The sequence below is a fragment of the Drosophila guanche genome, unplaced genomic scaffold (genome assembly GCF_900245975.1).
Source record: "Drosophila guanche unplaced genomic scaffold, DGUA_6, whole genome shotgun sequence".
NCBI classification, from domain to species: Eukaryota; Metazoa; Arthropoda; class Insecta; order Diptera; family Drosophilidae; genus Drosophila; species Drosophila guanche.
The window spans coordinates 6,800,834-6,816,312 of NW_022995748.1; the positions used below are offsets into that span (position 1 = coordinate 6,800,834).

At 49.5% G+C, this 15,479-nt stretch overlaps 4 protein-coding genes across 8 annotated transcripts; 2 read left to right on the top strand and 2 right to left on the bottom strand.

Annotated features, from left to right (window-relative positions):
• Window positions 1–310: 310 nt before the first annotated feature.
• Window positions 311–1,398, bottom strand: LOC117584560. Its single transcript, XM_034273518.1, has 3 exons — window positions 1,047–1,398; window positions 823–924; window positions 311–545 (listed from the first exon to the last, which is right to left on the bottom strand). The coding sequence occupies exons 1-3, from the start codon at window positions 1,299–1,301 to the stop codon at window positions 405–407; spliced, it is 498 nt and encodes a 165-aa protein (XP_034129409.1). The 5' UTR covers window positions 1,302–1,398; the 3' UTR covers window positions 311–404.
• Window positions 1,399–1,670: 272 nt separating this feature from the next.
• LOC117584555 (exosome RNA helicase MTR4) lies at window positions 1,671–5,075 on the top strand. Of its 2 annotated transcripts, XM_034273509.1 has the most exons (2): window positions 1,671–1,975; window positions 2,006–5,075. In XM_034273509.1, the coding sequence occupies exons 1-2, from the start codon at window positions 1,721–1,723 to the stop codon at window positions 4,910–4,912; spliced, it is 3,162 nt and encodes a 1,053-aa protein (XP_034129400.1). In that variant the 5' UTR covers window positions 1,671–1,720; the 3' UTR covers window positions 4,913–5,075. The 2 variants fall into 2 exon arrangements, with proteins under 2 accessions (XP_034129400.1, XP_034129399.1); XM_034273508.1 differs by having other exon boundaries at window positions 1,671–5,075.
• Window positions 5,076–6,130: 1,055 nt separating this feature from the next.
• LOC117584556 (acetylcholinesterase) lies at window positions 6,131–14,710 on the bottom strand. 4 transcript variants are annotated; one of them, XM_034273511.1, is made up of 8 exons: window positions 14,606–14,710; window positions 12,441–12,616; window positions 12,238–12,370; window positions 11,537–11,965; window positions 7,720–8,939; window positions 7,348–7,659; window positions 6,614–7,289; window positions 6,131–6,542 (listed from the first exon to the last, which is right to left on the bottom strand). In XM_034273511.1, the coding sequence occupies exons 2-7, from the start codon at window positions 12,608–12,610 to the stop codon at window positions 6,704–6,706; spliced, it is 2,850 nt and encodes a 949-aa protein (XP_034129402.1). In that variant the 5' UTR covers window positions 12,611–12,616; window positions 14,606–14,710; the 3' UTR covers window positions 6,131–6,542; window positions 6,614–6,703. The 4 variants fall into 4 exon arrangements, with proteins under 4 accessions (XP_034129402.1, XP_034129401.1, XP_034129404.1 ...); XM_034273510.1 differs by having other exon boundaries at window positions 14,591–14,706; XM_034273513.1 differs by lacking the exon at window positions 14,606–14,710 and adding an exon at window positions 14,115–14,399.
• On the top strand, window positions 9,387–11,560 carry LOC117584558 (P protein). Its single transcript, XM_034273516.1, has one exon. It carries the CDS (start codon window positions 9,424–9,426, stop codon window positions 11,518–11,520), a length of 2,097 nt encoding a protein of 698 aa, XP_034129407.1. The 5' UTR covers window positions 9,387–9,423; the 3' UTR covers window positions 11,521–11,560.
• Window positions 14,711–15,479: the final 769 nt, after the last annotated feature.

Consider the following 15,479-nt stretch of genomic DNA (forward strand, 5'->3'; position numbering starts at 1 on the left):
TGCTCGACAACGATTTGGTGTTTCAATTCCGTCCGAAGTAGCATATTTTATGTTGCTCCACTTAAATTTGATTATTTGCAACTTTTGTTTTGCATTTTCTGCTTTTTTCGGCAGCAGCTGGCTGCCAGCTCGCGTTCGAAAAATCAACTAAAGGAAAACGGTCAAAAGCCAAGCCACGACCTAATCAGCTCTGCTGCAATCTGCCACAGCAGCGTTTTTTTTGGCTTCAGGTAAATGCCAACAAAGAAAAACCCAAACGCAGCAGAAAAACGCAGCCACAATGACAAAAGTCTGCCAAGCCCTCCCCCTCTCTCTCACATTTTGTTTCCATGTTTATTGCGATATTTGTTTTGCTATCATTAATTAAAGTTTCAAGCACCAGAGATCGTGTTCCGTTCTCCGGCTTACAAAGGCGACTCCTTGAAGCCTCGAGCCGCATAGTCAGAGGGCGCGGATCGGTCCGACACTCGGGGATAGCCCTCGTCGCCGGGAACGCAGGATTTGCGCGATGAAATCACACGCCAGCCACCCTTGCGGGTCCAATCCTGCAAGCAAATGGTAACAAATGGAAAATGTGAGAGATTTTGTGGTATGCAAATCATTGCGCAAATGGATGGACAACAAACTAGCGTTAGACGAACAGCTGTTTGGACCAGTGCTGCACAGCGTGTGCGATTCCTGTTCTTCCATTAACGGGACACTGCCACTTGGGACTAGCGGAAATATCTGTGTTGGAGGCTTCTTGGATTTCATTGATATTATCCTTCTACTAGTTGACTCGGTCCCGCTTCCCCCAGGGGTATCCTCCAGTGGAATACTCACATTTTGATTGTACTTGAAGTAGTAGGCGGTGGCATAGATGCCCGTGAGTGCCATCAGAGCCTTGCCCGTCCAGAAGCGTATCGTGTAGGCACGCTGGAAGCCCTAAAAAGCATAACAGGAATCAGTTAAACACTCACAAAAACTCACATAAAGGAGAAAATTGCGTCGATTTGTGCGATTACATAATGCAGCGACGATTATGCCTGGGCGACGTTTACACTCACCAGGGCCGGTGTCAGAACGTTGCAGAGCTTGTCGAGAGGGGCGCGGTAGAAGCGTTTGATGGGATTGTTCATCTCCAGCTCGAGGGCGGGCACTTTGCGGGCGCCGTGGTGCAGCTCCTGGTCCTTCAGCCACTGTTTACGCCAGGCCCGTTCTTCGGGTGTCATTCCAATCAGGCGCTCACGCTCGCGCACCATGCGACCCGCAATGGCCATGGGCTTGACACCGCCCGTATCCGAAGCTCCGCCAGCAACCATTTTGTAAGTTTTGTTTTGCTTTAAAAGCGCAAATTCGTTAAATGTAAAAAAAAACACCGCAAGTCGTGAAAATAGGGAGAAAGTGTGACCGGACAAAATCAACTGAAAATAGCTTAGAGCGTGAAACGAACAGCTGATTGGACCAGTGCTGCACAGCGTGATAGGCTGCTGTTCTTCACATGCTGGTATGTGGTACTTTGTTGTAGGTCAGTCGGTATATTTTATCGGTAAATCACATGTTTTTGAGGCGTGCGCTTTTGGAACAAAAATAAAGCATGGACAACCATCGATAGTCAAGAAAATATCGACAGCCCCATCATCGAACTAAAGTACCTGGTCAATGCGGACTCAACGTCGTGCGACCATCCAATTTCGCGGCAGCGATTAAATACCAAAAAAAAAATATATAAAAATAAAGCATGGACATTGACGAATTATTCGATTGCTTTGCCGAAGTGCCGCCAGAGAGCCTTGAGCCGCCCCCGCCAGGTCCCAGGAAGGCTGAGCCAGCCACAGACAAAGCCGCCAAGAAGGCGGCCAAGCGTCCGGCCGACGACGCGTCCAATGGGGAAAAGCACGAGGAGCATCATCAGCAGGATGAGGAGATGACGGAGGAGGAAGCCAGCAAACGCTTGAAGAAGGAGGAGGAGGGTGCCAGCAAGAAGAGTGAGGATGTGGCCGAGAAGGAGGAGCAGGAGCAGCAGGAGGAGGAGGATGTGGAGGAGGTGGCCGATGTGGATGATTCCGGCGCATTGGAGGTTCTGCGCACACGCATTGTCACACACCTGTTGGAGGCGCCCGAGTCGTGCACCCACGAAGTGGCCGCCCACCCTGACCAGGAGTACATTCCGCTGCAGCCATTTGCCGGCATTCCGGCCAAGGAGTATCCCTTCGTGCTTGATCCCTTCCAGCGTCAGGCCATCCTCTGCATCGACAACTCCCAGAGCGTCCTCGTGTCGGCCCACACCTCAGCGGGCAAGACCGTGGTGGCGGAGTACGCCATCGCCAAGTCGCTGGCGGCCAAGCAACGCGTCATCTACACGACGCCCATCAAGGCGCTGTCCAACCAGAAGTTCCGCGAGTTCACTGACGAGTTCAAGGACGTCGGCCTGGTGACCGGCGACGTGACCATCAATCCCTCAGCCTCGTGCCTCATCATGACCACGGAGATCCTCCGGAACATGCTGTACCGCGGCAGCGAGATAATGCGCGAGGTTGGCTGGGTGGTCTTCGACGAGATCCACTACATGCGCGACAAGGAGCGCGGTGTGGTGTGGGAGGAGACGCTCATCCTGCTGCCGGACAACGTGCGCTACGTCTTCCTCTCGGCCACCATCCCGAATGCGCGGCAATTCGCCGAATGGGTCTGCCACCTGCACAAGCAGCCCTGCCATGTTGTCTACACGGACTACCGCCCCACGCCGCTGCAGCACTACATCTTCCCAGCTGGCGGCGACGGTATCCATTTGATTGTCGACGAGAAGGGGCAGTTCAAGGAGGATAACTTCACCACAGCCATGGCCGTGCTGGCCAATGCGGGAGAGGCTGGCAAGGGCGATCAGAAGGGACGCAAAGGTGGCATCAAGGGCCACAATGCCGGACAGACGAACATTTTCAAGATCGTCAAGATGATTATGGAGCGCAACTTTGCCCCGGTCATCATATTCTCGTTCAGCAAAAAGGATTGCGAAATATTTGCCATGCAAATGGCCAAACTGGACTTCAATACGGCCGATGAAAAGAAGCTCGTGGATGAGGTGTTCAACAATGCCATGGATGTCCTCTCCGACGAGGATCGCCGCCTGCCGCAGGTGGAGAATGTTCTGCCGCTGCTGCGTAGAGGCATTGGCATCCATCACGGCGGTCTGCTGCCCATTCTGAAGGAGACCATTGAGATTCTGTTCGGCGAGGGCCTCATCAAGGCGCTCTTTGCCACCGAAACGTTTGCCATGGGCCTGAACATGCCGGCCAGAACGGTGCTCTTCACTGCACCCCGCAAGTTCGATGGCAAGGACTTCCGCTGGATCAGCTCCGGCGAGTACATCCAGATGGCGGGTCGCGCTGGGCGTCGTGGCCTCGACGACAAGGGCATTGTCATTCTGATGATCGACGAGAAGGTCTCGCCGGCCGTGGGCCGTGACATAGTGCAGGGCAAGGCCGATCCCATCAACTCTGCCTTCCACTTGACCTACAACATGGTGCTGAATCTGCTGCGCGTGGAGGAGATCAATCCGGAGTACATGCTAGAGCGGAGCTTCTATCAGTTCCAGAACCAGGCCGCCCTGCCCGGCCTCCACGAACAGGTGGAGCAGAAGACCCTGGAGCTGAACAAGCTGAGCATCAAGGATGAGCACAACATTGCATCGTATCATCACATCCGCGAGCAGCTGGAGAACCATGGCAAGCAGTTCCGCCAGTGGCTGACGCGACCACAGTACCTGCTGCCCTTCCTGCAGCCTGGCAGGCTGGTAAAAGTTTCGGCCGGCACACAGGAGTACGACTGGGGAATTGTTCTCAACTTCAAGAAGCACGATCAGAGCCGCAAGAACCCGCTCAAGAGTGAACCCAGTGTCACCATCGATGTGCTGCTGCACGTGAGCGAGGCGGCCGCCAAGTCGGGAGACACAGAGCCCTGCCAGCCCAACGAGCGCGGCTGCATGGAGGTCGTGCCGGTGGCTCACACACTCATCACACAAATCAGCTCGATTCGGGTGTACTTCCCCAACGATTTGCGCAGCGCCGACAACCGGCGCGCGGTACTGAAGACCATCCAAGAGGCCAAGAAGCGCTTCCCCCTGGGACCGCCTGTGCTAAATCCCATCGACGACATGAACATAAAGGAGCGCGAATTCCGCGACATAGTCGATGCCATTGCCCAGTTTGAGGCGCGCCTGGAGGAGCATCCGCTGCACAATTCGGCCGAGCTGGGGCGCATCCACAAGCGCTACCAGGACAAGGTGAAGCTACAGGCGCAGCTGACGGCCATCAAGGTGGAGCTGAAGGCCGCACGCAGTCTGCTGCAGATGGAGGAGCTGAAGCATCGCAAGCGCGTGCTGCGACGTATGGGCTACTGCAAGCCTGGCGATGTTATCGAGTTCAAGGGGCGGGTGGCCTGCGAGCTGAGCTCAGCGGATGAGCTGCTCATGACCGAGATGATTTTCAATGGTGTCTTCAACGATCTGAGTGCTCCCCAGGCGGTGGCCCTGCTCTCGTGCTTCGTCTGCGACGAGAAGTCCCAGGAGGCGCCCAAGAGCGCCACAGAGCTCTCGGGACCGCTGCGCTCCATGCAGGATCTGGCGCGACGCATTGCCAAGGTGTCGTCCGAGTGCAAGTTGGAGCTCGACGCGGACAGCTATGTGGACAAGTTCAAGCCCTTCCTCATGGACGTGGTGCTGGCCTGGTGCAAGGGCTCCAGCTTCCTGGCCGTCTGCAAAATGACGGACATCTTCGAGGGCTCCATCATCCGCTGCATGCGTCGACTGGAGGAGTTGCTGCGCCAAATGTGCCAGGCCTCCAAGACCATCGGCAACACGGACCTGGAGAACAAGTTCTCGGAGGGCATTCGACTGCTCAAGCGCGACATTGTCTTTGCCGCCTCGCTCTATCTTTAAGGACATAATGTTTAGACTTCCACAATTAACAAATGATGTTAATAATTCATCCAATCCTAGTGCTAACCCTGCCACAAGGCAGTTGCTTAAGGTGCACCCCTGTACTATATTTTTACAACGCGTATTTGAAGCAAATAAATGCACGAGAGTTTGAGAATTCGAAGTAAGTTGATCAATTTATGATTGCCTGACAATGCCTGAAAATAAAATTAATGATTAGCCTTGAATATCATTAGCTTTGTGTTACTTTGACCTAATGCTGCTGTAGCTCTTTTCAAATATTAATTAACAAGTTATACCCCAAGCTGGAACCGTCTTGGATCCATTGAAAATCAGTTGGAAATATATATATATATACATTTAATTTGATATTATTATTGGAAGACTTGCCGTTGATGTGTAGATTTGTAGTTGCAATTGTAGATTTGTCTTGAATCTTTTCTCCTGTCAGAATCGGCGACCATTCTTCAGCCAGGGATATGCAGGCATATGAAGCCCTCAGTGGAAATGTTGCAGTGGTAAATTTTAGTTCAAAGTATTACTTCAGAACTTACTACTTACTTCAAAACTCCAATTCAAACTTCCATCTCTCATAGGTTAGGTCGGAGAATGGTGGCCAACCATCGGCCATCGACCATCGACCAACCTGGCACCCGTTCGTAGGATTTGCCATTATGTATGGTCGTCGTCTATAGATGGTCGTCCCTAAGCCGCAAGTGATTTGGTGAATATTATAATATTTATGAGAGTTCTCCATTCACGATGTTATATTAATTTATTACAGGACAAATACAATAAAATAAAATGAACTAAACCTAAAATGGTAACACATAAAATGTAAATTATAGATTATGCTTTCGATCGTGTAATGGATCTAGAAACTATATACAGACAATAACATGTACACGATGCTTATGAAAACATAAAATTATTGGACGGTTCACACTGAATTGTTATGGTCATTGTTTGGCTTATATGCGACACATAAAACATATACAAAATCTACAACTAAAACTTAATAAAGATGCACACAAAAGGGGGGTATGGGAAGGCTTACAACTAGGCATGGATTTGGGCCCATTAAAGGCAACCACATGGAATTGAAGGCACTTGAGGTGTTGCTTTTGGACTTACAAATGATAAACTAATACGAGTAAATGGTATATGAACAGTATTTTCTTCAAATAACTTAATATTTGAATGAGTTTTAATTTAAAATTCATTTAAGGGTAATTTATTTGTTCTAATTCGAATTACTTATAAAAGATGCCACTAAAATGGGCATGGAATGCAAATGAAAAGATGCCTTAAAAATACTTTATATAAACGAAAAGCTGCCATGGGAATTAGTTCTTCTGGTTCTTTAGCTTTAAATAGAGGCTGTCCTTACATTTAACTAATGGTAGATTTATATACACTTATGGGCCAATTTGAAGGCTATGGAATGTCATTGATATGGATTTGTATTCGTTGGGTTATCGAACTTACAATAATAAAACTAAACGTTAAATAAAACCTAAGCTAATCTTCAAACTGAGATCTCACAGATCTGTTTATAAATAATAAATTATAAATTATGGAAACTAAATCGAAAGGCAACACAAAAATGCAACTCAGCTCCAAGAAAGAACTGGAAAAAATAAGAAAATATATTTAATAAACAAAAAGGGGAGAGGAAATCCATCTATAGGTTGGACCTACTTCTTCGTTTGTTTCCTAGGGCTTGGATTGGTTGAATGGTTTTGTTCGATTTGACTCCCTAAGCGCATCCCGCGCTTAGAGAGCGGTTTCTTAGACGGAGGTCTGGGGCACACCTTCCACCAGTTGGGTGCGTCGGGGCTGAGCCGCTGGCTGTGAGGACAGCGTGGCCGTTGTGGTGGTGGTGCGTGCCGAGGGCACTGGCGTGGTGCTCCGACTGCTGCCGGAGACGCTGGCCGGCGCTCTCTTGGTGGGCTCCGACTGCAGCTGCGGCACTGGAGTGCTGGAGAGTGGATGCAGCAGCCGCTTCTCCTCGACGGGCCCCGCCTTGGCTGTCGTTCCGTTCGCCTGGGAACGTGGCGTGCCCGCACGCTCGGACTTGACCAGGCTGCCGTTGGTCTCCTTCAGGGAGATGCCCGACTTCAGGGACGCCTGACTGCCAGACTTCTGGGTGGTGGCCAGGGAGCTGGGCGAGCGCAGGGATGTGGTGTCTGTGTGCGCCTTGCTGGCCAAGGTCTTTGACGATGGCGAGTCCCGGTACTCGTAGATGTTGTCCCTCGAGCGCATGGCATGGTGATTGGTCACCATGTGAGCATTGTCCACGCCCCTTGGATCTGGCTCAGGCTCCAGGCCCTCCCCATTAATGAACACATCCTCGTCGTAGAAGCGATCCGATTGACTGCAAATGAATCGGCCATAAGCAAGGATCTTTGGGTTTAAATGAAAGCTCAACCTACCGCTTGGCATTGCGCCACATGATGCAGCAGATGACCACGAGTACAATGAGGAAGAGACAAGTGACGGACATGCTCCAAAAGGCTATTTGCAGCGGCTCCTTGGGCTCCCACCAGTACTCTGTTGTGGGCGGATATGTGGGCACCAGAACCCCAACGACAGTTGGCAAGTATTGCGTCCAAAAGGCGCACTCCGTCTGCCGATAGTTGAGCAAAATGGACGAGTTGAAGGTGGTGTTGATGTTCAGGTAACGAATTTCGCCTTGATACGCGCGCTGGAAGTGCATCCCCAGCACCTGTTGGGGCGTTGGATTGCTGTAAGAAGAGAAGGCATGAGGGAAATGTACCAGGATAAGAGTGTTCCCTGAAACTTACCCATATCTGGCAAAGTTCGAATAGGTTTGCATGAAGAAGTGGCTCATGTTGCGATCATTGTCCGTCCACATGTTCCGCTGCAGATGCTCCTTCTTGGGGAAGAACTCGGTGTCCATGAAGGGTGCTCCAGTGAGAAAGTAGCGTTCCGTGTCATGCGGATACTTGCGCCACTGTGGCAGATTCAATGCCTCCACGGTGGTGTTCAGGACATACATAAACACGGGAACCTTCTGCTCGAGCAGCAGCTTAACCATTTGATCCACTGGCGCACGGTAGTAGAGATCGCTCAGCATGTTGATGTACTGATCCCGAATGATTGTGTTATTGTTAGGATCCGGCCAGTACGTGTACATGTACTTGATGGCCTCGTAGACGCCGTTGGGGTTCAGGGTGTAGTTGTAGCGGAAGACATGCTCCCGTATCTTTTGCTCAAAGAAGCGTCCATCCAGCTCGTAGTACGGCCCCAGGGACTCGTTTTGGGCCACAAAGAACGCCGCCTCCTGGGTGGTCACACCCGTCATGTACTGAATATTCCGATTGAATTTCCCTGCACGTATCAGCGTCTCTGGGGTCTGGGTGAGGAAGCGCCAGTCCTTCTCGCGCCAGCCCTCGTACCAGTCGTCGCCGGGCAGCGTGAAGTTGTGGTCCAGCACTGGACCCCAGGGGAAGCTGCCCACCTGCGGCGAGAACTCCGCGTTGCCCAGCTCGTAGAAGCTGCGTCCGGTGCGCAGGCAGTTCACCAGCTTCCACGACGACTCAATGGAGCAGCCGAGCAGCTGGCCCAGCACTCGACTCGTGTTCTGTGCCCTGTACTTGTCTTGGATGAGCGCCCAGTCTGCCAGCGCGGAGCCCGACTGCGCAATCACTCGCTTCACCATGTTCCGCGTCTGCGGTGCGACCATCAGCAGTCCTGCCGACGCTCCGCCAGCTCCCGGACCAAACAGCGTAATCGAGTCCCGATCCCCATTGAAGAACTCGATGTTGTCGTGGATCCACCGCAGGGCCATGGCCTGATCCAGTATGCCATAGTTACCGGGCGAGTTCTCATCGCCAGTTGAGAGGAAGCCCAGTGCTCCCAGTCGGTAGTTGAGCGTTACCACGACCACGTCATAGAAGGAGGCAAGGATGTGGCCCTGAAACAGATTGGATGCGCCGCGTATGAACTCTCCCCCATGGAGGTAAACCATCACAGGATACTTTTGGGCCACGCCAGCGCCAGTCTGCAAAAGGAGAGACGATATTTTAGTACTCTTAAAGTAATCATAAAGTATCCGGAAAAATATTAGAGTTGTGTTTAAAAGGAACAAAGAATTTCCAACCAAGAGCCAAGTGGAATTCTATCTTCATTCATAGTGAATGATCTTATTTTCTATATTACAGCAAGACAACAGATTGGATCCTTAGAAGATGTAAGCTCCTTCATTTAGGAAGGAAGTTTAATGCGGAATCTCTGTGGATGTTCGTTGAGAATTCTTGCAACTGGATGGAGTCTTTGTTAAATCATCATGAAGAGGGTGTCTGTCACTTAGATCCTTTGTATATTGTCTTTGTATGTGGTTTTCACTATTGCACTATGACCAAAGTAGCTTTTTCGGAATCAGTCTTTTTATTTCTATAAAAAAAAAAATATTTTTTACTTTTTATTTTTGTTTGACTCTTCTGGAGCATGTACTTCGATTAGGACACCACAAATAAGGTGGAAGCATGCCATCTTGGCCTTCTGCGTTACGCAAAAGATTTAAGCCCTTATTGAATCCACCAACGGAGGAGGAGAAGGAGAACAGGCGCAAGCTCATTAATCGTATCTATTTGTTTACAAAATTGGGAATTCTGATTCTCCTATGGCTGTTCTTCACCATTACACTGGCCACAAATGCGCCAGAAGAAGTACCCAAATCCTTGGTGACCATTTTACCCAATCAAACGCTACTCAGAAAAGTGGGACAACTGCCGCACAACGATGCGGAAATTCGACTGGAGGGACGCATTGATGAGGACCTCATGGGCTATGCGAGTGTCTCGGATGAAGTGGACTCTGTGGGCATACGGATTGAGCGTCGCGACTCGAGTCTGAATGTCACTTATGTGCACTCCGACATGTGGAATGTCTATATCAAAAAGTCTGAGAGTAAGTATGGAGAAGCGCAGAATCACTTTAAAGTGCCCGTCGCAGAGGGCCACAAAGCCGCCTCAGTGGTCGTATCAATCAAGAGCTACAGCGAGGAGCCAGTTTCATTTGTCATGCAGGTGGACACAAAGCCAGTGGACACCACAATGGGTGTGGTTTATGCTGGCCTTTTGCTCATCTTTCTGTACATTCTGATCATCTGGGAGATTACGGACCGAACGTTCGCCGCTCTCATGGTATCCTCGGCCACCCTTGCTGTGCTGGCCGCCATGGGTGCACGACCCTCGCTGCAGACCATCGTCTCATGGATTGACTTTGACACGCTGATGCTGCTGCTGGGAATGATGATAATGGTGGCGATACTCTCCGAGACAGGGGTGTTCGACTACCTGGCAGTGTGTGCCTACCGCATGGCCAGCGGCAATGTCTGGCCCCTCATCTTTTTCTTGTGCATCTTCACCGGCATCATGTCGGCATTCCTGGACAATGTGACAATGGTGCTGCTGATGGTGCCCGTGACAATACGGCTGTGCGAGGTGATGGCAGTGCGCACAACGCTGGTGCTGATCGTCATCGTTCTCTACTCGAATATTGGCGGCACTCTGACGCCGGTGGGTGATCCGCCGAACGTGATCATAGCCACCGACAGCGATGTGGAAGCGGATGGCATTGATTTCTTCACCTTTACGCTGCACATGTTCCCCGGCGTCTTCATCTGCATGTTCAGCTCCTTTTTTCTGATTTACTTTATGATACGCCACAAGCTGCGCATACCCGACGTCGATCCCATGACCCATGCCATCCAGACGCTGGAGCGGGAGGCGGAGAAGGTATCTCCGACCACGGCGGACGAGGATGAGCTGCGCGAGGATATCCTCGAACGCATCGAAGAGCTCAAGGCCAGGGCGAGGGCCAGGACTAGGGCGACAATTCACATGCTGTCGCCAGTGGACAACTATTACGAGACTCTGGCCGCGTTGGAGCTGAAGTATAGCATACGGAATAAGCCGCTGCTGATCAAGTGCTGCATTGCCTTGGGCTTTGCCATTGCTCTGTTCTTCCTGCACTCACTGCCCTGGCTGGCGGGTGCCTCGCTGGCGTGGATTGCCATGCTGGCAGCTTTGCTGCTGCTCATCCTCGCCAACAAGGAGGCCATGGATGCCATACTCCTGCATGTGGAGTGGTCCACGCTGCTGTTCTTCGCCGCTCTCTTTGTCATGATAGAGGCCATGTCCGAGCTGGGGCTCATCCAGTGGATAGGAGACATCACAGTTGGCGTTATCCTGAGAGTGGACGAGTCCAATCAGATGACCGTTGCCATCATGATGTTGATCTGGATCACGGCATTGACCTCTGCCTTTGTGGACAACATTCCAATCACACAGATGATGCTCAAGCTCACGGTTCAGCTGGCCAAGAACAAGATGCTCAATCTACCGATGGCACCGCTCATCTGGGCCCTGTCCTTTGGCGCCTGCTTCGGGGGCAATGGCACACTGATTGGCGCATCGGCCAATGTTGTAACCGCGGGATTGGCCCACCAGCATGGCTTTAAGATCTCTTTCGTAAGCTTCTTCATTGTTGGCTTTCCCGTGATGATATTCACAGTGGTAATTGCCTCAATTTATCTACTAATTGCCCATTCCCTCTTTTCCTGGCACAAGGCAGAATAAATAAAATCAAACTCACCTTTGGCGAGTAAACATTCAAGTACAGGCAATCCTCATCCATGTCCATCACTCCCTTGGTGGCACCCGTGTAACGTACTGGCTGAGGACACGCTGGACCAAAGTCCACAGCTTGGAGCAGCTGCCAGCCACGATGTGCGCGCGGCGGCTTGAAGCGTCCCTCAAAGGTGGGCGGCAGGGCATAGGGAATGCCCAGAAAGGCCGAGCACTCGCCCATCACACGATCCACGGTGGAGTGGTAGGGTCTGTAGAATGACTTCGGATCCGGATTGTCATACATGTACACCTTGAAGCCCTGCACCTGTCCGTAGTTGGTCGTCACGAATACATCTCGATCGAGTGTCAGCGAGTCTCGACGCTGCTTGCCCTGCAAATCCTCACGCCAACCGGCCAGCACACCCGGGAATTGGGTACGAGCATTGGGATCGTTCTGTCAGAGAGAGGGGGAAAAATAGAGATCATTGAGGGAGTGGCTGGCAAACATGTGTAATTGATTAAGTCAATGGAATGAAAACTTAATTAAAAGATTATTGCATTGATAGAACGGAGAGTCATCTGTGGATCGGGCACGTCTCTCACTCACTCAATGACTTCCCATTGTGTGCGTTAATGGATCGTTTTCGGTTCACTTTGAATTGTGTCAACAAATTTAATTGATTCAACGCATGTTTGCTCTACAAATATTTGAGTTTGCTGTCTTACCGGATCAAAGCGAAAACGATCCTCATTGGGCATGCCCTGCGGATATTGTCCCGGAGGATTTCTGCCTGGATAATTGGCACCAAAACCATTTGGCTGATAATGCCCATAGCGACGATCGTTGAAGGTGTAAGTTCTGCAAATATTCAACAAAATACAGCAAAATAAGGAGCGTCAAGCAAAGGAGGAGCCTTAATGTGCCTCACCTGTAATCTGGATCCCCTGGATTGGGCCAATGATAGTCAACGCCGGGTCGTGAATAGAATCTGGGATCCCGCGTCTGTGCCCCGACCAGTTGTGCGAAGGAGGCCACAAACAGAACAAAAATGGCTGTGAGCCACGCCGATTTATCGCGATATTTCAGTTTGTGCATCATGGTGGACTGTTACAAGTAAAACAAACAATCTCCGTTAATTTATTTTATAAACAAAACAAACGCAAAACAAATCTCAGCGCGGAGTAAGAGTGACCAAACTGGTTTTCCATTACGTCGTTTTACCGTCTCCACGTTCCGATGTTAGAAGCAAAAACCGAGAGACCAAGCGACCAAGCGACCAAGCGACCGACAAACCCGTTTCAAAGTTGGCTCGAAAAAATGCGCTAAAAATAAGTTACAGCATATGGCGCGAAGTATCCAAAACTCCGCACAGCAATGAGCTTGATGGCTGCTTGATGGAAAACGATTACGTGCATTGTCTGGGGCGCTGGTAACGGCGTCAATGGGTTAATTGTTTTGGAGTGAAGGCGAAAAGGTCATTGCTTTAAATTGGTTTAAGACGAGAGTGGAGAAGGGAATAGGGCAAAGAGGGATCACAGCATAATCGGATTGTCGCCAAGAAGAGCGAATGAGTTCGGGAATTGAATGAACAATTTTTGGAGATTATTTATTGGAAGTTCTTCCGTTACCAGCAGCTTGTTCTCTTTAACATTATTTGTATGATAAATAAAGAGAGAAAATAATCCTCCATTATAGCACAGAATATCCCTTCGCTATTAAGTATAACCATCGATGGATGCCAGAAAAGTGTTTTTAGGGAGAAATAATGTTGATGTTCGCTATTGCTTGGCTAATTGAAAACTTTCCCGACTCACTGTAAGTATTTTCTGTCTTACCCAGAAGGGTGGCAGCCCAAAAAGAGAAGTGAGAGAATCGAGACACCGAGACACCGAGCCACCTGGCTGTCCGTAACGGTAAAAATTGGAATCGAACTTTGTTGTTGGCAATTGATTGGCGTGTTAGGAGCAATGTGATGTCGATGCCCCGTCCCCCTCCCGTTACCAAGTGAACTGGCACAAGGACTCACACACATGCAAGCCACCACTACAGTGCACTGTGTGTGCGTGTGTGTGTCGGTTCTTGTGGTGCATTAACCCGGTGCTGCAACCTCGTAAGATGTGCCTCAAGTTACGGCGCTGCTCGGTTACTCAACTCAACCCCGAAAGTGTTGAAAGAAGATTCTTATTAAATTTTCGGAAGTGCAAACGCCTGCAGAAACGCCTGCCCAAAGTGTCAGTCGCCCGATTGTTTTTGTTTTGTATTTCTCAAATGAGACTTGCGGGAGTTTTCATATCAAATTTCATGTCGCAAGCAAACGAATTTGTTGTTCTAAGGTGGTTGTTGTTGTTGTTGTTTCTGTGGGTGAATCACTTGCAGTAGTTTTGCCTTTTTCGCAATCGCCAAAGCAAACAAAACCCGTGGAACGCACCGATAACGCTGAAAGTGAAGCGCAGGTGTACGTGTGTGTGTGTGTGTGTGTGTGCACTGTACGGTGTTTGCGTGCGTGTGTGTGTGTGTGTTGGCCCACTGATATTGATATTGTTGTTGCTGTTGCTGTGCTGTGGCTGCGGCTGTGCGCTACCTTAATCTCACTTCTCCTTACAGTTATGCTCCAATTGACGCTTGATGACGTTGCCGTGGAAACTTGTTGCTGGCTGCCGATTGTTTTCACTATCTAATCGCGATTTTCTAGCATGTCCAGCCAAATATTTCACACAAAATCACACAAAAACCACGAAAACTTTCATAGCCAACGCCCCGAACGTGACGGCAGGTGGGGGCAGCGGGGGGACAGGTAAAAAAGTAATGCTCAAAACTACAGCAAACAAGAAAGAAGAAAAAACGTAACGAAATGACCGTTTTGAGTCAGAGATATTTCCACTCGCGTAGGGTCCGTCCAGGTAGCCAGAGTCAGCCAAACGTAATGCCGTCAAAACGAGCAAAGAAGCAGCAGTCTTACTCTCTCGCACACACACAGGAACACTCGCAGCTCTCTGACGTTGCGGCGTTGTTAACACTCACACACACAAACACACGCTTTAACTTGCTGTTACCAACAACTCATTCGGGTTGACTCACACGAACGACACACACCTGAGTGCGATGGAGGTACAACGAAACGCGCGCAGCTTGGGCTTGCAACCACCGACCGCTCTCCCATTCGAATTTGGACTGAATGCGCGGCTCGAAGCTGCACTCACCGAGTGATTTTAGCTCTTGATTTCGCTTTACTTTTTGTTGTGCAATTTTTAGAAATTTCAAAAATAATAAAACTCACGCGCGCAACACAACCGCGCAGCTTGAACAATTGGAGAATTTTGAAATAGAGCTGAAAGGGGGCTATCGATATTTAGCTCGATTTTTGGTGCTTATCAAATTAACCCACTAAAGAGGTGCACAAAAAATATGAATGGTTTGGTACAACATCAACAGTTACTGAAATGTAATTGAATAAATTTAGCATAGCCCTACTAGATAAACCAGGTCAGAAATTAAAAATAAATTTGCGTTAATATCGCTCTCGCTATAGCTCTATGTGCACTCCACCTAATATATTCATACCATGCGGTCGCAACACATTTAATGTTTGGAGGCGGGAAATTTGAATTTGATTCAACCAATTTAATTATTTTATTTACTTTTATTTGGTATTTCAATGATGTAATGTTACAATTAAGTTAGTTACTTATTTATTGATTGATTGTGTAGCCAGACATGTGTGCAATTGGTCTACGCCCAAAAAACTAACAAATAAATGCTGTAATATTTGTATCCCATTGCCACAGACCTGCTGATAAGCATAAGCTGGCTACTGACTTATTGCCTTCAATTCGCATTGAAAGACTACATCCGGATTGCTCACTGCCTTTTGCCTGTAATGAGAGATTTTAGCATGACAAAACCGAATCACATTTTGCATAATTTCTAATAAATTTCTATTTAACGAGCATTTTCAAATCATCGGGAC